The sequence below is a fragment of the Ciona intestinalis genome, chromosome 1 (assembly GCF_000224145.3).
Source record: "Ciona intestinalis chromosome 1, KH, whole genome shotgun sequence".
Classification (NCBI taxonomy): Eukaryota; Metazoa; Chordata; class Ascidiacea; order Phlebobranchia; family Cionidae; genus Ciona; species Ciona intestinalis.
Window position 1 is genome coordinate 4,393,295 of NC_020166.2, and position 24,048 is coordinate 4,417,342.

General features: G+C 33.0%; 4 protein-coding genes across 7 annotated transcripts in view; 2 read left to right on the top strand and 2 right to left on the bottom strand.

Moving 5' to 3' along the window:
- The window catches only part of LOC100175731 (protein bicaudal C homolog 1-like), a 13,647-nt gene extending 3,481 nt beyond the window's left edge, over window positions 1–10,166 (top strand). The window contains exons 4-24 of one of the 2 annotated variants that reach the window (XM_018812365.2): window positions 882–1,025; window positions 1,437–1,531; window positions 1,761–1,814; window positions 1,881–2,066; window positions 2,252–2,293; window positions 2,408–2,512; window positions 3,183–3,278; window positions 3,515–3,658; window positions 4,262–4,469; window positions 4,672–4,820; window positions 5,031–5,234; window positions 5,389–5,781; window positions 5,851–5,914; window positions 6,240–6,344; window positions 6,575–6,764; window positions 7,141–7,252; window positions 7,571–7,756; window positions 7,935–8,139; window positions 8,281–8,570; window positions 8,855–8,954; window positions 9,030–10,166. In XM_018812365.2, the coding sequence (XP_018667910.1) occupies window positions 882–1,025; window positions 1,437–1,531; window positions 1,761–1,814; window positions 1,881–2,066; window positions 2,252–2,293; window positions 2,408–2,512; window positions 3,183–3,278; window positions 3,515–3,658; window positions 4,262–4,469; window positions 4,672–4,820; window positions 5,031–5,234; window positions 5,389–5,781; window positions 5,851–5,914; window positions 6,240–6,344; window positions 6,575–6,764; window positions 7,141–7,252; window positions 7,571–7,756; window positions 7,935–8,139; window positions 8,281–8,570; window positions 8,855–8,954; window positions 9,030–9,280 (3,323 nt within the window). In that variant the 3' untranslated portion in view covers window positions 9,281–10,166. Of the gene's footprint in view, window positions 1–881; window positions 1,026–1,436; window positions 1,532–1,760; window positions 1,815–1,880; window positions 2,067–2,251; window positions 2,294–2,407; window positions 2,513–3,182; window positions 3,279–3,514; window positions 3,659–4,261; window positions 4,470–4,671; window positions 4,821–5,030; window positions 5,235–5,388; window positions 5,782–5,844; window positions 5,915–6,239; window positions 6,345–6,574; window positions 6,765–7,140; window positions 7,253–7,570; window positions 7,757–7,934; window positions 8,140–8,280; window positions 8,571–8,854; window positions 8,955–9,029 lie in introns of both variants that reach the window. The other variant, XM_026838932.1, reaches the window with a different exon arrangement.
- A 1,041-nt stretch (window positions 10,167–11,207) lies between these two features.
- LOC100179668 (potassium channel subfamily K member 2-like) lies at window positions 11,208–14,202 on the top strand. Of its 3 annotated transcripts, XM_026839789.1 has the most exons (7): window positions 11,210–11,930; window positions 12,009–12,117; window positions 12,175–12,305; window positions 12,378–12,582; window positions 12,750–12,911; window positions 13,009–13,119; window positions 13,461–14,202. In XM_026839789.1, exons 1-6 carry the CDS (start codon window positions 11,628–11,630, stop codon window positions 13,068–13,070), a joined length of 972 nt encoding a protein of 323 aa, XP_026695590.1. In that variant the 5' UTR covers window positions 11,210–11,627; the 3' UTR covers window positions 13,071–13,119; window positions 13,461–14,202. The 3 variants fall into 3 exon arrangements, with proteins under 3 accessions (XP_018666947.1, XP_026695590.1, XP_009862324.1); XM_018811402.2 differs by having other exon boundaries at window positions 11,208–11,930; window positions 13,012–14,202; XM_009864022.3 differs by having other exon boundaries at window positions 13,009–14,202.
- LOC100181994 (beta-1,3-galactosyltransferase 1-like) lies at window positions 14,195–17,068 on the bottom strand. The gene is made up of 5 exons (XM_002127050.5): window positions 16,868–17,068; window positions 16,654–16,788; window positions 16,223–16,354; window positions 15,832–16,155; window positions 14,195–14,705 (listed from the first exon to the last, which is right to left on the bottom strand). Exons 1-5 carry the CDS (start codon window positions 17,029–17,031, stop codon window positions 14,291–14,293), a joined length of 1,170 nt encoding a protein of 389 aa, XP_002127086.3. The 5' UTR covers window positions 17,032–17,068; the 3' UTR covers window positions 14,195–14,290.
- A 125-nt stretch (window positions 17,069–17,193) lies between these two features.
- Window positions 17,194–24,048, bottom strand: part of axin (protein) — a 9,225-nt gene continuing 2,370 nt past the window's right edge. The window contains 10 exon segments of the mRNA NM_001078192.1: window positions 17,194–17,918; window positions 18,815–18,909; window positions 19,056–19,120; window positions 19,500–19,911; window positions 20,355–20,439; window positions 20,742–20,910; window positions 21,468–21,594; window positions 21,810–21,907; window positions 22,399–22,602; window positions 22,951–23,074. Coding sequence (NP_001071660.1) covers window positions 17,368–17,918; window positions 18,815–18,909; window positions 19,056–19,120; window positions 19,500–19,911; window positions 20,355–20,439; window positions 20,742–20,910; window positions 21,468–21,594; window positions 21,810–21,907; window positions 22,399–22,602; window positions 22,951–23,074 — 1,930 coding nt within the window. The 3' untranslated portion in view covers window positions 17,194–17,367.

Genomic DNA, 24,048 nt, shown 5'->3' on the forward strand with positions numbered 1-24,048 from the left:
TACTAATTATAGTTTAGACTAATTATCTTCCTTCCTCTCATGTAATTTATTTATAGTATTTTTAGCATTATGAAACATGATAATATTTAAATTTGTTATGTATTGAAGAAGTGTTAAGCTTACCAATCGGTTTTGAGAAATAATTCAGAAGTTTTAAGTGCTCTTAGTTCCTCTCGTGTGTCGCAATAGTGGATATTAACTTCGGCAATGATGAAATGTTGAAAATGAAGTGCACTTAAGCACTCTGTAGCAATAACATTGCAGTTCATTTCCATCCTTGGTTTATTGTGTTTTATTCTTATGTGGTATAAGTTCTTGGTTAAAAGTTTGGATGTTTTTTTACACTATATATTAGTTCAACAACATTTTATATACTAATTTACAATATAGGCCAAGCCTATATATTACACATTGTATTATTATTATCTGAATCATTTTCTGTTATTATAAGGTCTCACTGACTGAGTCAAATAAAAACCTTTTTACTCATTTCTGCTACAAGTGTTATGAATAGATGGTTTAACTTGAATGAATTGAAATGAGACGTGTCAACAAACTGAGTTGTATTTTAATTTGCTTTTGTCATGCTTGAATAAAGCTTGTCTAAATTTTCATATTTCTATAAATTTAAGGATACGTATCTGTTCATTTTTTATTCAAGATCAATTTTTTTAAAAAATGACCAGTGCATTCCATTATTTTTTTTATTGTATGTTGTCACATCAACTGACCCATGATAACTTGGCAAGTATTGAACTAACACTGCGTTAGTGCGTGATGTAGTATAGTTTATACTCGTACTGATAGACAAAAATTGAAATAAAAAAAAGTTGATTACGCTGGTTACTGCATTGTAGGTCAATTTATTTCATATCTTATAGATCCTCACATTAAAGTTTGTGGCAAACAAGAAAACGTTTCAACAGCAAAAGAAATGGTAATGCAGGTTCTAGATACAAAATGTACGCGAGTCACTTTGAAAATGGATGTTTCTCATACTGAACATTCTCATGTGATTGGGAAAGGTAAATACAAGTTACCATTTGGTGCAACTGGTGAAACATCTTAATTATTTCTACTTCATTCAACTGAAGTTTGATTATTTATTTGTCACTAAGTCAGGAAAATACAATAAATTGTACCGATTAAATGTAAACCAGTTTTTATTTTTGTGAAGTCAATAGTAAACTGTTGCTTAACCGATCTATATATCAGCAAGCCCTTGGTTGATTAGAGCCGTATTACGTCTTGACAAATTACATTTTGATTATTCAATTTTATGCAGTTATATTTTTGAAAATATTATATTAAATGCCTAATGAAGTACTGTAACAGATTAAATTTTTCTATATGTTCTTTATTTGAGCAACAAGATATTTTGGTAAAAGGTTTATAAGATGTTGGTATTAAACCAATGTTTTAATATTTAAATGCAGGTGGTAACAATATAAAGCGAGTGATGGAAGAGACTGGATGTCACATACATTTTCCAGATTCAAATAGAAATAGTTCTGCTGAGAAAAGCAACCAAGTAATTACAATTTCTTATTATTTGATGATGTTGGTGACTCTTTGTTAAAACAAGTTCTCTATTAATAAGTTGCATTTTAATTTGTATTACATTAAATTTACACTTTGTTTTGTTGCTGAAACTTTTATTCTTGGTTGTATAATTTGTATTATTATACATTTTTAAAGCTGCAACATTGTATGAATAGTACTTGTGTGCAAATGTAGAACACCATTTATGTTATTTATAGGTTTCTATTGCTGGACAACCGATGGGTGTTGAAGTTGCTCGTTCCAAGATAAGAGTATGTTGAAAGTTGAATAATCATCAATATATTCCACTGTTTATTTTAAACAATATATTATAACAGGATCTTCTTCCAATTATTATCAACTTCGATATATCATTGTCTGGTGCGCTTCCTGATCCGAATTCACCACCTATTCAACAAATTGTGCTCACGTATAATATCAGCGTTCAATTTAAACAAAGAGCAAAAGTTTACTGCACAACTTGCACGATACGCGGCTCTAATGATAATGTCTCGGGTCTCATAGTAAGTTGTGTTATATGCATATTGATATAATTTAAAGCTAAGGTAGCTCTTGTAGTAATTTTTTTATTCCATTATCTTATTCATGCTGTTCTCCTAATTCCTAACATTAAAGTAGTGTAAAGATCACAAAAATATACCCTTTTTTAATATTTATGCTGGTAAATAACATTTCTTTATTTTATTAGGAAGGAGCAAACAAACTTATGCGTCATTTGACAGGTGGTGTGGTAAGTTCTCTGGTAATTGAAATATTATTTAATATGAAACTTAATTATTGTTATAGTTTTTTTTATGTCTAATATATTATAACAGAATATTAAGTTCAATTCCCTATTTTGCAGGTACCAGTTTCATCACAAATTGAAGTTGCACCTCAACAACATTTGTATATGCTTGGAAAAGACGCCGCTAATGTAAAAGATATTATGCACAAGACTGGAGCTCAGGTAATCATATATAACTATTCCCATAAGCATGTTATTATACCGGAGCCACCATGCAGTGTGATTATCACCTCAAGGATTACTTTCTTTATTTACTTGATTACATATTTTCAGTCATGAAATGCCCCAGGCAACCAAGATATTGTTTTTACAGAAATAGTTTGAAATAACTTGGTATTAAGGTTATAACGGGAGTTTATATTTACGTATTTTAAACCCTTATTCTTCGTATATGTTAACATTGTCATTATTACATTTTTAAACATTTAATTTCAATTGTTATTCATATTTGTCATTTAAACTAAACGTGATTTAAGAACTAATTTGTTATAAATTGTTCGTATCCATTTACCAATGTTATTTTTGGTTGGTGGAAGCAGTTCCTTGGTATACTAAATGTTGTAATCTTTAAACAATAGAAATCGTAGTATGTCAGGTATGTGGTATCTCACAATTCTGTTGAATTTAATCTGAGTTTGCAGATTCCAAGCTAACCTGTGTTTCACAACAACTTAAGGTCGATGCTAATATTATTAAACCAACAAATGACGATTGTGTTCAGTACTTGGTTTGTTATCATTGTAAATTGTTCTCTTGTTAAAAACACTTAAAGCCTTTCCTAATTTACCATAATAAGTTGAAATGTTGTTTAGAGATTATTTTTTATCCATAGATTCGATTTCCGGATCCAAACTCATTACCAAAGAAGAGCACCATCTTCATCACTGGATCAATTGAAGCTGTAGTGATGTCACGAGGAAGACTGATGGTATTTATGTTTCTTCTGCTCGTTTGATTTAATGGAAACTACTGGAAACCAAAAATAGTTTGTTGATTGTATCAACAGTTGTTGTCACGCTTATTTTGAATTCAATAGACCTCTTGTGGCATATTTATTATGGGTAACAGTATGAAGTACTTACTTTCTGACCTTAGGAAGGTGATCTGAATAACATTGTTACACAAAATTATTTGATTAATGTTTTTTTCTATTTTGAAATATAGGGTTGTCTTCCCCTTGTGCTTATGTTTGATATGAAACAAGATGAAAGTCAATCAGCTACAGAAGAAGCAATAAAGAACAGTCAGCTTATGGAATTACTCGATGTTTTTATCAGCATTAAAATGAAACCTAAACAACCAAGTAAAGTAAGAATCCGTTCATCTACTTTATTCTGCCTAAGTTCTGTAGAACTCGGAAAAGTTGAAAATAGAAAATCCTATTAGTTTCCTACTAAATCCGTTTTTTCAATTGCATGATAATTTAGTATGTGGTTTATTCTGAATTGAATTAAATTACATTCAACTGCATATTATAAGGAGGAAATGACATGTTTGCTTGGTTATAGGTGGTTGACTTTGTATGCTATTGCCTATTCACTTACAAAAGAGAAAATATAATGTGTTTTTCCCAATGTTGTGTGACTCACATGTTTAACATGTCCACTTACTTTTATTATATTATGTATAAATTTCCTAGTGGTAAAACTTTTAATCACCTTCAGTAGTAATAACTCTTTGCAGGTATATTTAATTTATATGTATATATATTTACCACAAATTAAAAATATTATCTTGTTAAAATGAAATAGCTGGTGGTAACATTGAGATTCGGTTCCAATACTGCAGTTTGTGTGTTTAATAGGCAGAAAATACCACAATTTATCTCTGAAGTAATAGTATATAAATTTAAAACGAAAAATACTAAAATAGGAAATTAATAATAAATACTCTATTTCTTCGTTTTTTCAGTCGGTAATTGTGAAAAGTGTTGAAAGAAACATCCACAAAATGTTCGAAGCTCGTCGACAGCTACTCAACCTGCCATCCACGGGATTACAACCTTCACCTCCTGTATCACCACAACCAATCCAAATACAACAAGCTCCTGCTGTCACATCAACACCTCTGATTCGACTTACTCATGCCCCTTCATCTCATGTTCAACCTCAGTATATTGGTATATGACATTTTTTTCGATTATTGCATCTGACATGATTAATTTGATTATAATAAAATATGTGTATAGACATTCGTTTAAAGCTACCAATTCCCATTAGCCCCAAAAAACTTCAACACATGTAACATATTGTTATACCTATCTGTTCTGTAAGCAATTACTATATTAGATGATCAGCCAACTACAATAGTATTATCACCAGGTATTTTGCAACCAAATATGACATTGGTTAACGGGGCAATGAGCCCAATCAGTCGCACCGGCACACCAAACGTTCCACCTATGATGCAAAGTTGGTCCCATAATCGCATGCCAAGCCCTGCACAAAGCCCCTACCCTATGACTCAACAGGTAGACATTAGGAGTTATGTGTATCTACTGCTGACAATTCAGTGTTAAAGAAGAACGTTGAATTCTTATTACCAAACAAAATTTTTTTAGCTATGATTTGTACAGTTCTAAATGCTTGTTAGTATCTTTTTAGTTATAATTGTTGAAAATTAAGCATTACTTTTACTGTGAGCAATTATAGCAGTCATAATTAACTTTAATTAATTTTAGGCGACTGTTGCTGCAATTCAAGCCCAACAACAACAGCACATGATGTTGCAAGCTCAACTAACTGCTCAACAACAACTCACTGCTGCAGTTATTGCTTCAGCAAATGCAAGTCGAGCTAGCAGTGTTGCGGGTTCTCCACCAACTCTGCAACACAGACAGGAAAGCAGTGAACGACTGGCATCACCAAATGCCATGAATATGCAGGTAACTGCTTCAGCCTTCATTTGTATGAATCTTTTTAATATCCATGTTCCTTAAACAATGGGGAATGTAGAAAGTTTATTGTTTGTTGTTGGTAATTTAAAAAACTTTTATTTAAAACATAAACACACCTCATACAGCATGAATTTTTCTTTAGGTTGCTCGTCAGTTTATCAAAGAAAATCTGTCTGCTTCTCATGATGTGAATCCTCCATACAGTGGTTTTGAACAACCAAACCAATACACAAGGGATGGGGGAGGGGTGGACGTTCATCAACAAGATGGAAGCCCGGTAGTAGTCAGCGAAAATTGGGCAGAGTCTGAGGAAAGTCTACCTAACACTACAAACTACTACCCATATGAAAACAAGAGTGCTAAAATATCAAGCAATGTACGTGGATTACAACGACATATTCTAAACGTTCAAAATCTTCGTGAGGGAAGTCTGTCGGCAAACAACTCGTTCAACAAAGGCAACTCCAATAGTTTATCTCTACACAGACACAGCATAAGCACAGATAACATCACGCAAGATGAAGTGAATACAAAGGTAATAAAAATATTTTTGCCATCTCACATACCAACTAAATAAATATCTAAAAATATTATTAAGTTTCAGAAACTTAAGCAGACTCGTGGGTCTTCCTTAGACGTGGAAACTTTTTCAGCTTCCGGTCACAGAAGTAAGTTTTGCAACAACAATTGTCTTGTTTTTACATTTTCTAGTTTAGGTGTTTTTTTCTATGTAAGGCAACTGGTACAAATAACATTTTTAATTTCTACCAAGAAGGGTTGTAAGAATAATGCCAGCTTTGTATTAATTTTCTCCTTCAAGTATATTATGTTATGTATGTAACTAAAATCCCTGTTATTATGTTTGTGAGAAATCATGCTGTGCTTCTGGTATAATTTCATGCATGCTTTTATAGAAAAAGGTTAATTTAAGTAAGATTGATGCAAAACTTAACACCTTCTCAATGTATTGTTTCCATTTCCTACATTGCACAGGAAATTTAATCCCTTCACAAACCTCCTCACCTGGTAGTGATCAAAATGTTCCAATAAGCGGCAAACCTGACAAACCATCTGAGCCATCAACATCTGATAATTATGGTCAGTTTTAATTTTATTTATGTTGTTATTTTAAAATTAGTTAGAGTAACGGTGTGCTTATATTGTATTCAATATTACACAATTACATTTTCCTGTTTGCCTTTTTATTTGTTGTCACAATTTTTAATACCCATGCATATATATAAGCTTATATATGTATTTATAAACATATTTTTATTAATTAAGTTTCTCACAATAAAAAATTAAATGTTTTTTCTATATGACAACAGTGAAGCAAGTAAACGCTGCTCGTCGAAGTCCATCTTCGTCATCCTCATCAGCTGATCTTCATTCCTCACTACCACGTATGCATGGTTCTCCCACAAGAGGGCAGTACTTGCATCCGGATCACGCAAACTATGATCGATCAATCGATGGAAGATCATCTTTATCGGAGGGTGTGAAGAACGCTTACATCAGGTAAATATTTTTTATTTTCTATAGAAACTTTTGCCACCATGTATAGTACTGATAAAGCTTTTCTGGCAACTTATTTGCATACCGACATTACAAAGTCACATTCGGCAGTGATTTACACCCAATGAATAAATTGTCGATGGCTGTTAAAAGGAATTATAAAAGTTTGCTATTCATGGCATGTTCCAAAACAACTATTTCACTAATTTTGTTGCATTCTGTTCAATCATTTTGTTGCTTAAACCTTTAACAGTATTGGTAGCAATGATTTAAAAAATTATATTGATGAGAATAAATTCAACTGTTTTTTATAGTTCACTTTATTAATATTAAAGAATAATTAAATTAAATCAATCAACAAACCTTCACCATCCACAAGTGCTGCTGAATCGAACAATGACGATGATCTTCGAGAGTTGAAAAAGTATTTTCAATCACCGGCCCCCCCTCCTGGTTTTGAGCAACTAGCAATGTCATCTCATTCAACTCTGGTGAATATTCTTTTATTTTCAGTTGATTGAATACCTTCAGTCTTTTAATGAAAATTATTAATTTGGTCTTTCTCTGCGAACCCCAATGTGAGAAGTTCCTATGGTGTAGATTTTTTCAGATTTGAAACTTTTTCCATAACTTTAGTTACTATTACCCAAATAATTTGATAACACTGTCTAAAACCGCAATAATATTGAAGGAGAAAATTAATACAAAGCTGGCACACCAATGTTGGTAACTTCGTATGAAACTTGCATTTACCAACATACATGGTTTGATGTGACGTTTTGTTAAAACCAACGTTGTTACCTTACTAGACTGACTATGATTATGAAACTCGACGACAAGAAGCTTACAAAGCGATGCAGCATCGACCTGTTGCAACGGAGATTCGTAAACCAACGGACACTTGGTCTGGGCTTGGATTCTCTCATTCGATGCCAGTCAACCAACTAAAGCAGGAGAAGGATAAATACAAACTTAAACTAACCACAACTTATGAGGTTTGATCCTTTATATGACATGTTCATGATACGATCCAAGAAAAAATTAGTGTAATATGTTTCATAGCAAACAAAGATATGTATTTGACTCACAGTGAACTTTAAATAAGCAGGGTCATAGTTCAAATCACAATATTAGTTAAATTTTAAAACTTCAGTAATTGTACTTTATATCCAGGGTGAAGATGGTCAAGTATATGAAGAAGAAAAGTCAGCGGAGGCGGGATACCTTGGTATGAGTCAGCAACTTGCCAACTCAAGCAAAGGAAGTTCTGCTTTGTCTTCATGGCGAGAACGAAACAATCACAATCTATCGCACAGTTTACATTCCAAAGTGGGAGATCTTTCAAATGCTATTCCTAAGCGAAGACAACATTCTACTTGTATGTAATGTTCTTATAAGTTAACTGAGTCCAGTTATTAGAATTTTATTAATTGTTTATTGATGTTTTCATTGCTTGTATTTGATTCTTTGTTAGCCATAATAAATAATCCTTTGTTCTAAATTTGACTATATGTTTTAGTTGACCCACTTCCTAAAGAATACATGAACCATTCAATCCCCCCTCCCCCGCATCCAAATGATGATCCCACTCCTCCACCAACATTCAGACCACAAAGAACATCCAACAATCCACCAGGAGATTCAGTAACTCGTCTTCCAGGAGGAGTGATCGCCAACCAACCGCTTGAGGCAGCATTATCCTTACTTACCGACACGCATCTTGGTGGACAATCCAACTGCATTGAGCTTCATGACCTTCTTAGTCATCTTAACTTGGAAAAATATAGTGAAGTTTTTACTAAACAAGAGGTATGTATTCATAGCCACTAGTTCAAAAATATCAATTTTAAACTATCGACTACAACTTAAAGAGAGGAGATTTTTGGCTTCTGATTCAGAGCACTATTTATCAATGAGTGCCCAGTGTCCAGTGTCTTACCAAGAAACCCTTATGTTTTTTTTGGAGTCGCCAATAGACCTTTCGGCGGGATTTTGTTTCATTTATATAGCTGCGTGCCATGGGTGATATATGTTTCCTTCAAACAACGAACATGTTAGGTTTATATTTGCATTAAATTTTGATCAACTTTCAGGTTGATCTTCAAACTTTCCTCACTTTAACTGAATCTGACCTAACAGAGCTTGGGATTACAATATTTGGACCAAAGAAAAAGATCCTGATGGCAATTGAAGGTAAAAATATTTGTATTTTGGTTTCTCTGCACATTTTTAATGTAGTGATATTAAATGCAAATATTTGTGTCACAGAACTAAAAAAAAATCGAAACATCTTGTATGCAAATAACATCAATCCAAACTCTGTGGAACGTGGTGTTGCTAGGCAACCAGCGCCTGAAGTATTACCCAATAACTCACGTAAACAAGTACTCGATAATTTGCTACAAAATTGTGGCAATCGTGATTCAACTCACCTGCGTGGAAACCAAGCAAACATGCTTTCAAACAGTAGATTAGTTCACCACACAAAGGGTATTGTTAGTCAGAGTGGTCGTTGGTGATTGGGAAGTGTAATATGATATGAAATTATTTACCTAGTTGTTTATGTTTGTTATTAATTTAAAAACTGGTGGTTGTGTTTTTTGTAACTAATGATTGTTTACCTGAGTTTAATTCACTCTTATTGATGTTCATATCACTTCTATTGGAATACGAACTTCATATGATTAATTATGATTAAGATTAATAAGGTTTTGTATGTGTTGAAAGTTAGTGCTGTGCTAATTTTCATGAACTGTGTGTTATTTTGTATACATATTGTAAATGTTGTATATTTTCTTGCGGTACTGATTGCATTTATGTTGCTTTTTGTTTTGCACAAATATCTTAAGCTTTCTGCGCATAACCTCGTTGAATAATTGCATTATTATAATTTTTAACCAAAAAACTCTTCTCTTTGATTTATTTAATTTTTCATCACGTTGTAAAACACTTAATGGTTCCTTTTCAAATCAGTTGCCAACCTGGTAATATTACCTAACCTTGATACGAATCGTTACGTCAATTCTGCTTCGTTGCTTTTTTTGCATATTAACTTGTTCCTAACTCAATTGATGCTGTGTACGTATTTACACTACCAGATTTCATTTACACTTTTCAAGTACATATGTTTGTTTGAAGTTCATGTCAATTAATTTGTAATTTGCGAACCACAATCGTGCTTCACTAATGAAAATGCTCTTATTTATTGCTATATTATATTTTAACATGCGTTACTTTTTGATGGTTAAGTGAAATCCTGTGAACCTTCATTAACTTAAGGTTTTTATGTCACGTGCCACTCGTTCATAAAAGGGATTACATATTTCTTATATTGCGTAATGTTTATTTTCAGATCGGTAATTTGTCAAGAGATTTTTTGGCTGGTTATAAATTAATGTTAAGATATACCTTGCGTTTTAGTTCATGCTGACTGTTTGACTTTAGATTACCATTGGTTTGAAATTTTAGATGATTATGGTTGTTTATTGTGGCGTGACACGCCATGTCAGTCACGATTGTCCAATACCAAGCTGCCAAGCATTAACAAATATGAAAGTTTAAAATAAATGAATATCACTTCCGTGCTATGTGGGCAGCTATTATCTTTATAACACTGTTTAGATGGGACTTTATTATTCGACAGCAATCGCACACTCCAACAAAGTGCGTGGGAAAGAAGGTTTCTGTTGTTAAATATTAAAACTCGGTGTTGAGCGAATGCAATATCTTCACTGTACTATATAGTAGGGTGGGGAAGATGGAACACCTTTTATTTTGGTAGAAAACAAAGAATTGTAAAACCGTTTCGTCACGACTGCCACATACCGTTATTAATTGTTTAAACCTGTGTTTCTCAACCTTTTTAGCTTGCGAACCAGTAATTTTCGAAACAAGTTTTGCGGACTGGTGGACCTTCAAAAATTAACCCAAAATCGAATTACGTCCAAAGTAGCCTAGACCATGAACTCTATGTTATGTTTCGGTGTTGCAAATTACAGAATTGGCGAAGTTCTAAATCAGTATAAAATTTGATGTTTTATGTCTTCAATCAATAGACAAGACTTTAAAATCTTTCATTTTGCAATTGAGATATAAAATTGTAATATATATATTTGGCGGACCGGCGGTTGAGAACCACTGGTTTAAACGACGTTTAAGATATTTGGATATTATGTGTGCTACAAGTGTCCCGTCTTCCCTTACCCTACTATATATATATAAATATATACAGTAGGGTGGGGGAAGATGGGATACTTTTACCTCTATTTTCTCGCCCCGTTTAGTAGTAAACAAAGAACATTCAGGAAATTATAAAACTATATGCCTATGACTCCTATTGACCGTTAGTAATTGTTTAAAACACGATCAGAATATTTAGATATTATGTGCTAAAGGTGTCCCATCTTCCCCCACCCTACTATATATATATATATATATAAATATAACAATGGGTGATCTTTAAGACTGTCGTTTCGTTGATATATGTATAGACCTCTTAACCGTTTATTTATACTTGCAACAACCACATGCGTTCCTTTCGAATTAGCTGTAAATTGCGGAGAAAAAATAAATTATTGTCGGATCAAGAGAAAAAAAGATATAATTAATCTCCCACAACAGTGACTGATGTGTGCCTTAGGCTGCTATATGTACCCGTAAATGTCAAGCATAGAGTGTGCTTATCCGTGTCTTATTTAACAAAGCGTAACGCTGAATCGCTTCAGTGCACTGTGCAGGTGATTTGTTAAGGTAACTTGTTACGATCAGGCAAGTTTTAGAATCGTTTTAGGGTGCATGTTGTCTGACTTTTTACACATAGTACGTTTATTTTTTCAGTTTAGTAAAAACCAACGTTGAGGAAATAATATGTCTGCCGACGACACCACAAGTCCAACAGATGTTCTAAAACCTGCTGACGTACCAGCAGAAAAAGAATGTGTTAATAAGAAAAAAAAGTTTGTTCCAACTTTCAAAGGCAACGTGAAAGTGCTGGTTGCTTTGGTTTTCTACGTCCTACTTAACATACTTGCAGCTTACCTATTTGTTTTAATTGAGAAACACCCTGACAACAATTATACGGATGAGTGGTTTATATTTAACTTGGAAAAAAAGTTTCTATCCAGTCACAACAACTGCCTTTCAACAGAGGATCGTCGTTTTCTTCTTAAGGTAGAATTACCTCGGTAAATTGCTAAGTATCGACTTTAAGCTAGAGACCACACAATTAAATGTTGTTAAATATTGTAGGAAGTGGTCGTGGCATATAAAGCGCATCTTGTTAATAACAGCCATTCACATCCGGACTGGTCACTTAACAACGCATTACTTCTTAGTTTCTCCATAGCAAGCACCATTGGTGAGTACAGCATATCGGTACAAACAATAACAATTCGACATATAAATGTCTCACCAGGGTATGGGACGGTTGTACCAAACACACCTGGTGGTAAAGTTTTCTCTCTGACACTCGCCTTCATATTCATTCCTTTTACTGGTTTGTTAGCTGCAAAGATGGGAGCGATATTGGCATATTACGTAAAAAAGGTTAGTAGACTCAATGTTAACCGAATTTGGTTTCTTTGTTATGTCTGTATGACATGTGATTGTATATTACAGAGTTGTCGAAGCATTTTTGGTTCCAGTCCCCGCACCAAATACATTGGCGTTTTGGTTACTTTCCTGCTTGGGTTAATATTATACGTCGTAATGCCCACAATGTTGCTCCGATTTGTAGGAAATGAAGAAAACTGGGATTTTCTGGACTGTTTATATTGCGTCATAATTACTTTAACCACGATAGGCTTCGGGGATTACGTTCCAGGTACGAAATAGAAGTTTTAGTAGACTGTAACTTTAAACAAACACTACAAAGTTACATATACGTCGTAACTCTTAAGCGGGCACGAAGTGTTATTTAAACAGAGCGAAAGTGTTACACGGACTGCTGTCGTCTCAAAGAAAAGTTACATTCTTTCAATTTCTTTGTAGATCCTAGTTCTCATGGTGGAATATTCACCACGATGACCGTGATCATCTGGGTGGTTGCTGGGTTGGCTTGGTTTGCGACAATTATTAATCTTATTGGGAATGTCTTGTCCAAGAGAGCAAAAGAAATCGAGAGAAAAGTTTCCAAACCTTCAAACCTCAAACGTAAATTTTATTTTACTTTTTTAAGCCATACAAGCTAGCATATAATAAATTCATTGTTTAGCGTATACTAAATTCAAAGCTAAATGCGTCATTTTAGTAGCTTGGAGCACGTTTAGAACAAAATCGCCAACAGCATCAACAAAACATACGGACAATTGACTGTTGTTTTGTGAGGAAATTTCAGGAATTAAAGTTGCTATCATCACGGGTAAATTTATATTTTTTGTTTTCTTCGAATACACTTATATTTTGATGTACTAAGTTTAATACCACCACGAGACAAGTTCCAGCCAACATAAAATTATTCTAATATTGTTTAGCCAACATAAATCTATTCTAGTATTTAAATCACGGATAGGCCTATAGTGGGAAGGGGTAAGATGAGATACTTGAGCACATACTGCCAAAAATTTATAATACCATAATATATTACGGTATTTGATTGCTACCATTAATTTGTAACATTATACCTTTATTAATTAATAACTCTTTAGACCAATGTTATTTTGTTATTCTAATAAAGAATACAATTTTATTGATTCGCAATAGCGGGGTAAAAAGGGACAGTGGCGAGTTAAGAAAGGACAGTTCAAAATCCATGTTGATCTTCATTTATAGCAATTTTACAGGAATATACGCAAATAAAACAAAATAATATTGTACTCTTTGAAAATCAAGTTTAAACATTATTTGTCTTGCTCCTACTGCTATATTTTTTTACAACTTACCCACCGTAAGTTATATTGTATGAAGAATTGATATTGTTCAACCGATAATGGATATTGTTAGAACTCGAATTATTAAATATTGAACAGACGCGTTTAAACTTTTATTAACACAAATAAAGTTAAAACAAAGTTTTCATTTTCTTGCCACAAGTTTGGTATTGCTTTACTGTATTTCGCATAAGCCACTTCCGTAATCTTACATATGAACTATGTCCCTGTCCATTTTTCTCATTCAGATTTTCAAACTGTATGAACAGCCTATTTTATTAAACGACTTTATTGATAATTTTAACTACAAAATTTCAGCAGTTTTGTTATACATGCAAGCATAAAACCGTTTCCTCACGACTTCCATATACCGCTGTTAATTGTTTAAAATAATTGTTAAGTTCCGGATATTTAGATATGTGCTAAAGGTGTCCCATACTTCCCAACACGTCTATATACTTTTTCAGCGAATGAAAAAGTTTTGTATTTGTTCAACACCGAGTTTAAATTCCCAGAGTCCCAAACTTTCCTCACCCAACTATAATCACAAAATTTGTATTACAAATCTTTGTTTGAACGTCTGGCTATTTTTTTTTATTAAACAACAAATACTCACAACAAACAACAGTAATAATGTTGAAATATCGTATGATGAAAAGAAATCTATAACATGGTAAGAACCGCATTCGTCATGTGTGCACGAAATTTTCTTGGCAGAATACCCATATGCCGAATTGTGTTGTTAACACGAATAGTCAGTAAAGAGGTCACCGCAGTCCAAGTGAATTTAAATCGTAATTCGTCAGCGTTCGATTGGCCAAGGTGCCATATCATTGGGCCAAAATAAGATTTTGACATAGGTATAATGTTTGAATTTCCCCTTCCCAACTTATATCGGAGGATTCCGTTGATAAAAACATCTTCAAGAACCATTCCAGTTCGATTGGTAATTTCAGACATTTGATAAATATCTGATAAAAGTGTAAACGGCATTACTGTCATTCCACCATGGCAGAATTGTGGATATGTCTTCGACGGATACACATGGTGGGGAACATAATATTTCGAAGTTTTATTTCTGTAAAAATGTTTTTGTTGACTGTTATAAGCGTATAGGTTAAAGATGCATACCAACGAAAGATATTTATACAAATAGATAGAGATGCTCAAATATAATCTGAAAGTACTGCCAAAGGTTCAATACACGAAACAGCGCTTAAAATTTGCGTTAAATCAAACTCATGGAGTAAAAAATGAATTCGTTACAATGTTTACACTCCCTCTTTGTGAATATATAAAATGTAAACTTTGTTATATAGTAGGGTGGGGGAAGATGGAACACCTTTAGCATAGAATATCCAAATATCCTGATGTTTTTTAAACATTAACTAACGGTTTATGGGAGTCGTAAGGATACGGTTTTATAATTATATATTTGAACTTTTTTGTTTACTACCAAATGTGACTAGAAAATAGAACGATAAGGTGTCCCATCTTTCCCCACCCCTACTATTTCGTATTTTTTCAAATAGACATAGGTTAATTTCCATTCTTTTTTTAATATTAAAATGTTCATTATGGCTTCCAAATTTTACCTGCTGTATAATTATGTTTTGAAAAACCCGGTAGTTTGTGTAATTAAGTTTGAAAATACGCGAAAAACAATTGAATCAGCGCAAGCTGGTGTGTATTATTTATTTAAAATATTAAAACGTATTTAAGTCTAAATTTTGTTTCGTTTAATGTGTTCCTAAAAAAGAAGCTTTCAATGTAACAATTTCAAAAACAATTTTGAATTTTCATTAGAAGTTTAGAAATTAGAAACGGTTAAAATTGATTAACGCTTTATTTCATGGAAAATCCTATGCATTGTGCACGGCCAGTTCTTTACTGCAGTGGTTTGATTTGCAGTATTGCCACGGTATTTTTTAAAGAAGCTGTTTCGTTTATTTGAAAAGTTGGTGGTACTTTTAGGTAAAAAAATATTTTTTGTTGGTATGCCCCTTTGATTCATAACTTATTATTTTCAAGAGGCGGCACAACGCAAAGTAATAACCCAAATACCATAGCAGTCTTAACAGCTGTTTAACGTTGGTTGAAATTTCACATTGGTCCACTATCCACGTATTTATTGCCAATGTCATGTACGTGTTTTATTATTTTATAGCACCTAGCTGGCAAAGGCAAAACATAGAAAAGATTACCTGTTTGGTGTTAAATGCTCGCTGTGGTCGAATCCACAAAACATGCTTCCAGAAGATTTTAATTTTACAGTGTTGGTTGAGAAGTAAACAAAAAGTGAGACAACATTCACCATACAGTCATCGTCTGTCGTAGCATAGAATGCGCTGACATCACCAAGCTCATAATATATCCACTGGTAGCAAGCCAACACCTTGGCTGGTAATCCTTTGTATGTATCATCCGCATCGACTTGTAGAATATCTTCGTTTTCTTCGGATTCCCTTTGTATTTTAACTTGTGTTTCTTTGTTGAAAGATCGACCAACGACGAACAAAGTAAAAAATCTTTAAACAAAAAATAGTTTAATTCTTGCTCAAAGGGTAATTTTATAATTACCTCTAACTCCATTACCTGTGTTTGTTAAGCATTTGAAGGGAACCATAAGTTCGTCGAATTAGCATACGTCGTTCGATTGATGAAGCAGTTGACTTGACAATGATTATCATGAAGAACGAATCATAAGCGCGCATAAGTTTTTTCGGTCTATATGCACAAACGATCAGCGAAAATCAAACGGGTACTATTTAATTATAATATTAAATATATATAGTACGGGGATAGGGGGGGAGATGGGACATTTTTTAGTCTTTTTTTTCTCTTCCCATCTGGAGGTAAACAAAGAACGTTCAAAGAATTATTAAACCGTATGCTTACGACTCCCATAGACCGTTGTTAATTGTTTAAAACACGGCCAGAATATTCGGATATTATGTGCTAAAGATGTCCCATCTTACCCTACACTACTATATATTACCATATCTGTCAATTATATAATGACTTACCTTATAATAAAAGATTTTGTCGCTGTAGATTTTTCAACATTCTTTAAATAGTTTTCTGGTAATCGGAACTCGTGGAAAGCTTCACTGTAATAATGTGTCTCTTGTTGCTTCTCGAATATCTCTGATGTGATTGGACTGGTAAAGTGAATAATAACTTTACTATGGCGCAATTAAAACCAAAATTAATATTTGGTTAAATTTCTGTTTGCCTTACCTAATTTTCACGGGTAAACTGATAGAACGTATTTTGACACTTCTAACATAGTATTGCCAGCGTAGTAAAGGCAACGTGAATGATATATTATAACCGAAAATAAGAACAGCTATCAGCACAGAAAATATTTTCACTATCTGTGTAATTGTACAGCTGCCACTCATATTTGTACTTCGTAGATCCTTGCAATGTGAAAATGTAAAACACTTCATTTGTTTCTAAGTGTGCTGCGCCGCGGGGGTTGGAAGACTTTTGTTCTTCTTACAATGCAAATCTATTGTATTAGGTGCAGATCGGTTAACTGCGAACTAAAGGTAGTTTCATTATTAACGACATATTCAAATTTATTTTCTCAAGAAAATGGCAACAAAAGCACGCGTTAAAAAGGTTTCAGTATAAAGTGAAAAATACGTGCATTTAGTTTAAAGTTGCTCGTGAAAAACAGAAAAATATTGCTGTTGCTATACAAGAACTTAATCCAATAAAAAGAACAAAATAATTTAAAGTTCATACTCGATTTTAGCAAGCACCACGTCTTCCCATAGCGGAAGTTTTTCATTATCTTTCGTAACTTCGAAAAATACATCGCGTTTAAGCTCGGGTGAAAAATGCTTGAAGAAAAATTTCTGATTGTTTCGTTTTGTGAGATACGACTTGAATTGACCAAGTGTAAGAGGGCAGTGCGGTATATGAATTTTGTACGCAAGAGGTTCATGAGGGAGGTAGTAGACAACTGTTGTATTGTTTGCTTCATTACTTGTATCCACCTTCCCAGATATTGTGTTGGCCGATGTTGCTGTTTCGGTGGAAGAGTCTGTATCAGAAACTGATTCATGGGCGACCGCTTTGCTTTGGGCGACCGCTTTGCTTTCGTGAGTTTCAACTGAGTGGCTGGGGGAGAATTCTTTGCGGTCAGTTTCCTCAATTAATCGTCGCTTTACTTCTTCTATTGTTGTGTTAACATCTGGTTGTTCCATTGGCGGCATCATGTCCTGGGCTAATACTAAAGGTGTTCTGTGTGGTCGAGTTGAACTAAGTGTAGAAGTGAGACCTGTGGGGAGAGAAAGGATTTTAAAATTTAAGCAAAAACAATAGAACATAATACGGGAGAGATTCTGTTTCTCTAAATACACAAACTAAAAGTTTTCATTTGTGATCAATTGTAATAACATATATAAGAGAAGTGGTTTGAATGCGTTTGGCTTACACGGTAATAGATTAATGCTGCTGCATTAATCGTATTGTGAATTCATTATTTCACGCTTCTTAATTTCACAAACAATACATAACTGTTGTTTGGATGCTTCATAGGATTGATATTGGTAGTATATCGATTCGCTTCTCTTAAAGTAAGTGTAATAGTCCTGGTTCACACCCTCCGAGTGGTGCTTATATTTTGTGTTTATTGGGCAAGTAGTTGTCCATAAATAAATTTTAACAGGTGTTCTTGTTATTTTCTAGTCATTTTTACCTAACTAGATTCTTAGATTCCATGTTTTGTAACTCTTGACTAAAATCATATTATATTTGAGCGCGTTAGTGGTCATATAGACCTTTTTTTTCGTTCTTAACAATTGTTCTTATTGTGTTTTTCGGCGACTTTTATCTGCATTTATCTCAGTTCTCAATCCCATATTTCTGGATTAAAATCCAGTGATAAATTACATTTATTAATTTTAAGGTCTTGCTTTGAATTAAAACCGCTCATAATTAACGATCTATTAGTCTTTTTGGTGGTGGATTCTTAAACAAAATTTCCTCTACGGAAAATTCCAAACCCTTCAGTTTTGGGAACAAGTATTGCACTGATTTGGTTTTTGTTTGATTTGGTAAGGCTACTTTACATTATAGTCTGGACATTACATTGCCAAGGTCAGTTAGTACTCGTTAATTAGACACTTTTATACACAAAAGACACTTTTATACACAAAAATGAATTTGCATTACCTGTGCGATCCTCTGGTAGAATGGGCATTCCTCCCGGTATTATTTCATTGTCTGTTGCAACGGATCTTCTCATTTTTTGATGCTTTTTTCGAGACCTGATTTTAGTAACACATTTTTTTTAAATACAAATACCCTGCTGGACATGCACATATACTTGTGTAAAGACATTCATGATTAAGATATTTTAAGTTAATTAATTTAAATTAAATAGTACTGGTACAAAATTGTTGTCATTTCTTACTGGTTGGATGATGGAGCTTGTTGAATCCATGCACAGATCATCTGGTTCTTGTCAACTGGATTCACCTTGGAATAAAATTTATTTTTATTAAATTTGATGAAAACAACCAATACTGTTTTTATCGGATACTAGTAGATGATGCTCCTTTAACGACAAACAATTACAGAGATCTATATAACCAATATAACTTAATAATCAATTATGAAAACAATCTAAAACCAAACCTATGCTATTTAATTAATACTTGAGTGACTGAGTGTCATTTCAAATATTCCTCCATGCATAAAATGTTTCTTCTAGACATTAAATAAATCTAAAATAGATCTTATTTGTATTTTAGATTTTGCTAAAAAGATGTTTTAAAAAACTTCCTGATTAAGGTGACCTTAATCAATTGTTGAAATATCATTACAAAGAATAAAATTGACCAATAAATTAACTTACAGGAGTAGGAATATCGGGAACTTCATTTTGTGCCATGCCAGGAACTAAACCAACAGCAGGAACTTCAGGTTTTCTTCTCAATTGATCTTTTTTCATCACACCCGACATTCGCTGATTATCTGATATTGAAGATTCTGTTTTATGTTGAGGATAAGAGGTGGATGCTGAAATAGGAAGACGTGTGCTTGATAGAATAGGAGGTATGTTATGTTCCCCTGGACTATGGATGACCCGCGCAATATGTGATTCCATCATCTCATCAATATCTTCATCAAATACATTTGGTTCATTATTCCTCTGCATCATCGCACGTACACGCTTCTGTTCTTCCAACACCTTCTCAAGTTTTATTCGTAATTGTTCAAAAAATGCAGCGGGGTTGTTCGTAGCAAGCGTTGGTATATCTTTGCATCTGAATATATTAAACCATCACCTCTAGTTCTGTTTTCATTTATACGGTTTTAAAAAAATAATGTACTGTCTATTACACCTATTTTAAACTACAAATAAAACATGTTCAATATATTTGGAAACGTTAAAGTGTTTCACCAACCATATATTGCTTACACAGCAACTTTTAAAATATATTTGGAATTTTTTTATACAAATATTTATATTTTTATACAAATTATATGTAATGCTGAACATTAAAATTATCTTTGAATTAAGGTGATGGATATAACATAGGTGTGTACTGTGTATCTATGATTGGTGTGATGCTATCGCATTTAGGCAGGAAGACAAATTTGTATAAAGCACGCATTAAAACTTATGTTAATAACAAAAATAAAAATTGGAACAAAGGCTTTTTAAACACTACAATAATAATCCATATTGTAAATAAAACTATCCTACCTTGTAGTTCTTGGTTGATGGCAACATTCTGGCAAAACATTTGCAGGATTCTTTTTCATTTGATTTCGAATATAACGTTTATGCCCTAAATAAAAATATGCAGAAATATAATTTTTTCTTTACTAAGATGTTCTATGTGTGTGTACTAATGTTGGCAAGATAGTCGTCGTTTCAAAAGATTTATATCTAGGGAACATAATAAGTAGAACTCAATCACACTTGCACTACCTTTTTTTCGGTTCTGATTACCTTTACAATAAAATTTTATCAAAGACTCAATAAAAGTCAAAGAACATACAAACACTCAATATAAATAATTTTTTCTTAGAAGTAATGGATAAGGAGTAAAAATATTTACACCAATCTTGGAACGGATGAAAAAAATACCTGTTCGTGAGGATGAATATGCAGTGGCACCATCAATACTACTGTTGTCAGGACATGATAACGTGTCAGATGTTGCATCAGATGACTTTGATGCTTGGTCACTACCTATTGCGGAGGCTGGTGGAACCCAGTATGTGTTGGCAGTGTAGTATGGAGCTGCAGGTCGATTCTATGTATAATACATTGTATTAAATTACTTCTTAATTACCGATTTCAACAAAATGTTTTATCAAATAAATATTATAAATAAAGTAACTATAAATTTCAACAAACCAAATCTTGGCCATAACGTCTTTACTTTTGCCTTGCTTGCTAAACATGTTGTTAAAAGTTTTTTTATATATCACAAAATAATTTCTAATTTACATGATGTGCTTTTATATTGGAAGAAAATAGAGTAAACAAAATATGCCCAGGACTTAAACTAAAAAATGTTTTATTGGGTAAGCCGTAAGAGTACTAAGAAGTCCACACCTTTCTACAGAAAATCACACGTGTTATATTCAGATAAAGTTAAATTAAAACATAAAGAGAGAAGTTTTGATTGGCATACCATCGCACGTAATCAGTTGTGTCACAACAGATGGCGTAATAATTCGTGCCCAAAACCGTTAAGAGAATTACACGATACCAAGCAAAAGGTGTCAATTTTTGTTAAATTTTATATTGACAAATTACCCATCAGCTCTCAACATACATTAAGTTATCAATAAAGTGAAAACTCACAACATCTTGTCGATGCGATTCATCATGATCAACAGAAATATGATTTTCTCTCACAGAGCGAATTATTGCTGTTCGTTTTAAAGAATCAGATGGATGAGATCTAACATTTGTAGAAATGTTTCTTCGACTGTCAAGGAGATAAAAAATAATCAGTAAATAAGTGTGTGGGTAGTGGTGGATCTGGAGGGGGGTACTCGGTGTTAAAAGTTTGGAATTTTTGGATTTTAATTACAAAATCTGGTATTTTCACTGTTTTGTTTTTGAAACTTTGGCATTACCTTTATTAGATCACATTTGATTTTTCTTTGGTAGGCCCCTTTAAGTTAAATCATATTTACTTACGTTGGATTCCAAACCTGGTTTTCATCAAGCCGTGGCAAATAACCTGGTTGTGTTGAGATTTTTTGATCACTTGTTGCATCTACTATGTGTTGCACATTCTAAAGATTAATCATGTTACGAAGTAGTACTTAATAAAATAAATAAAACATAAATTGAACTAGCAATTTTAAACTTTTATTAACACATTTGTGTAAGAGAGGGGCAAATGGATCATAGTCTAAGCTAATGGATAGTTGATGATACCAGAGAATTTCACATTTAGAACTGGTTAAAGGAATGATTTCCAACTACAATACAATTTATGTGGGTACTATCAAACAATAAAAACTCAGAAAAAATGGAATTATAACATTATTAACAATAACATACAAGTTGATCTAACTTCATAAATCTTGTGATAAAAAGAACGCCGAGCTCGCATGGAATTGCTGTAATATTGCACACGAAACGAAATTTGATTTACCTTACTGATAATTAAAACACAGAATATTCTATGTGCATTGTGAAAAAACTCAAAGATCGACATATCACCATTAAAATAATCAAATGTTATGGTATAATTATTATCACAAAAGTGTTGTAATCTCACCGACTGAGACGAGATGGAAGTTTGAGTAGAATTAGGTTGAGGAGGTTGGCCATTCGAAGGTGATTTGTTAGTTGTATCGGATAATGAGATATATTTAAAGAAAATTTCACTTGTAAGAAAACTTTTATAAAAAGTTGATTCCACGTATAATTCTATTTGACTCTTTGCCTCATGAAAGATGTCCAATTCTACACAAGATTTTTTCTAAAAAAACAAAACAATTTTGGTAATTTTATTTACAATGCCTATGATTTATAAAGTATAGTTAAGCACATAACAAGCAGAACTGTTAAACTAAACCTCATGTAATGTTTGATTGATTTGTGCAACATATAAAATAAACTTCCTCACCCGAAAAGAATAGTTTAGTGTGATTTTAAAATACTAACATATACTGGTAGTTTTAACCACACAAGTTACAGAACGAAGTAAATTTTAGAATAAATTATTTTCTAGTGATTAACCACATCATAAGGCAGTAATGCAGAAACGCACTTTATCAGACCCATTGTGTACATAGCTAAGCAATGTAAAACTAACTAAGTTATAAACCTTTGCAGCGTTTTTAATACTTGTAACAATAGTCTGTTTGGTGTCTTGTTTGATTATATTTGATATAGATTTTGGTGCATCACTTCCTAGAAATTTGCGGTAGATTTGTTGTGCCAACTTCAATCTGAAATAAAAAAAAATCTGTAAGATTAAAAAAATTAAAATGTTTAACACTTATTTTTATATATTCTTGAAGAAGAAGCATTTGTTGTACATAATCAAAATAATTTTCTCTTTTAAAATATTAAAGAGTTTTCTTTAATATTTTAAAAACTAGAAACGATTAAATTTGAGTGAATTTTTTTCTTATGGTAAATCCCATGCATTTTTGAAACAGTCGAATTTTTTTTTACTCCAACTCTTTATTTTCTGCGATTTTTTTAGAAGCTTTCGGGAAACTTCGGTGATAGCATGCAATAAGGTGACAATCTGTGTATTTCAGACACTTTTGATAGAAACCAAAAGTTCGTGACTTTTTAGTGGAAAACAAAGCCATGGCTCTTGGTTTGCTGCTAAAGTATCTCATTTAGACATCTTATTTACTCTCTTGCAGTTTTATGAAAAGCTTTCTGTAGCCTAAATTTACTATCTCCCCAAAAATATGTCAGAAAAACCACACAGCACTATAGAAGGGAAACTTTGTTAGGGGCCGTAAAGTGAATAGGCCAAGGCAATTGATGTAATATTGTAGGCCAAGGCAATTGATGTAAAGACACTGAAATACCATACAAGACTTTTTGTTCAACATTCAAGAAGGCACAGCTGTTACCCTTGTGCCTTCTCGAAGAGGAGGGTTAATCTTAAACTCACACTTGTGGTAATTGCGTTAAAACATTAAAAGTAAATTTTCAAAACAGTCCTGTTTATTTTTAAAAACAAATTATACTTAATTCCCCCCCCCCCTTCTAGTCAACAAAAGTTGAATGAATGAATGAATGAATGAATGAATGTAACTTACTTTATCCTCGCGTGGCCGGAAAATGACAGTCGTTATCACATGGGTTTAACACCTCGTGCCAGCTTACGAGTTACCAAGTATGTTACTTTGTGGGTGATTACTTCTTATGTGGATTTTTTTATTTTTTTTTATGTATGGCT

Bases quoted from the DNA above. Each gene is read 5' to 3' on its own strand.
- LOC100179668 (XM_009864022.3), top strand. From the start codon at position 11,628: ATGTCTGCCGACGACACCACAAGTCCAACAGATGTTCTAAAACCTGCT. The intron at 12,118-12,174 runs GTGAGTACAGCA...ATGTCTCACCAG, and splicing joins CTCCATAGCAAGCACCATTG to GGTATGGGACGGTTGTACCA. The intron at 12,912-13,008 runs GTAAATTTTATT...GCGTCATTTTAG, and splicing joins CAAACCTTCAAACCTCAAAC to TAGCTTGGAGCACGTTTAGA.
- LOC100181994 (XM_002127050.5), bottom strand. From the start codon at position 17,031: ATGAGTGGCAGCTGTACAATTACACAGATAGTGAAAATATTTTCTGTG. The intron at 16,789-16,867 runs GTAAGGCAAACA...TCACTTTACCAG, and splicing joins AGTTTACCCGTGAAAATTAG to TCCAATCACATCAGAGATAT. The intron at 16,156-16,222 runs GTAATGGAGTTA...TTTTGTTTAAAG, and splicing joins CAAATGCTTAACAAACACAG to ATTTTTTACTTTGTTCGTCG.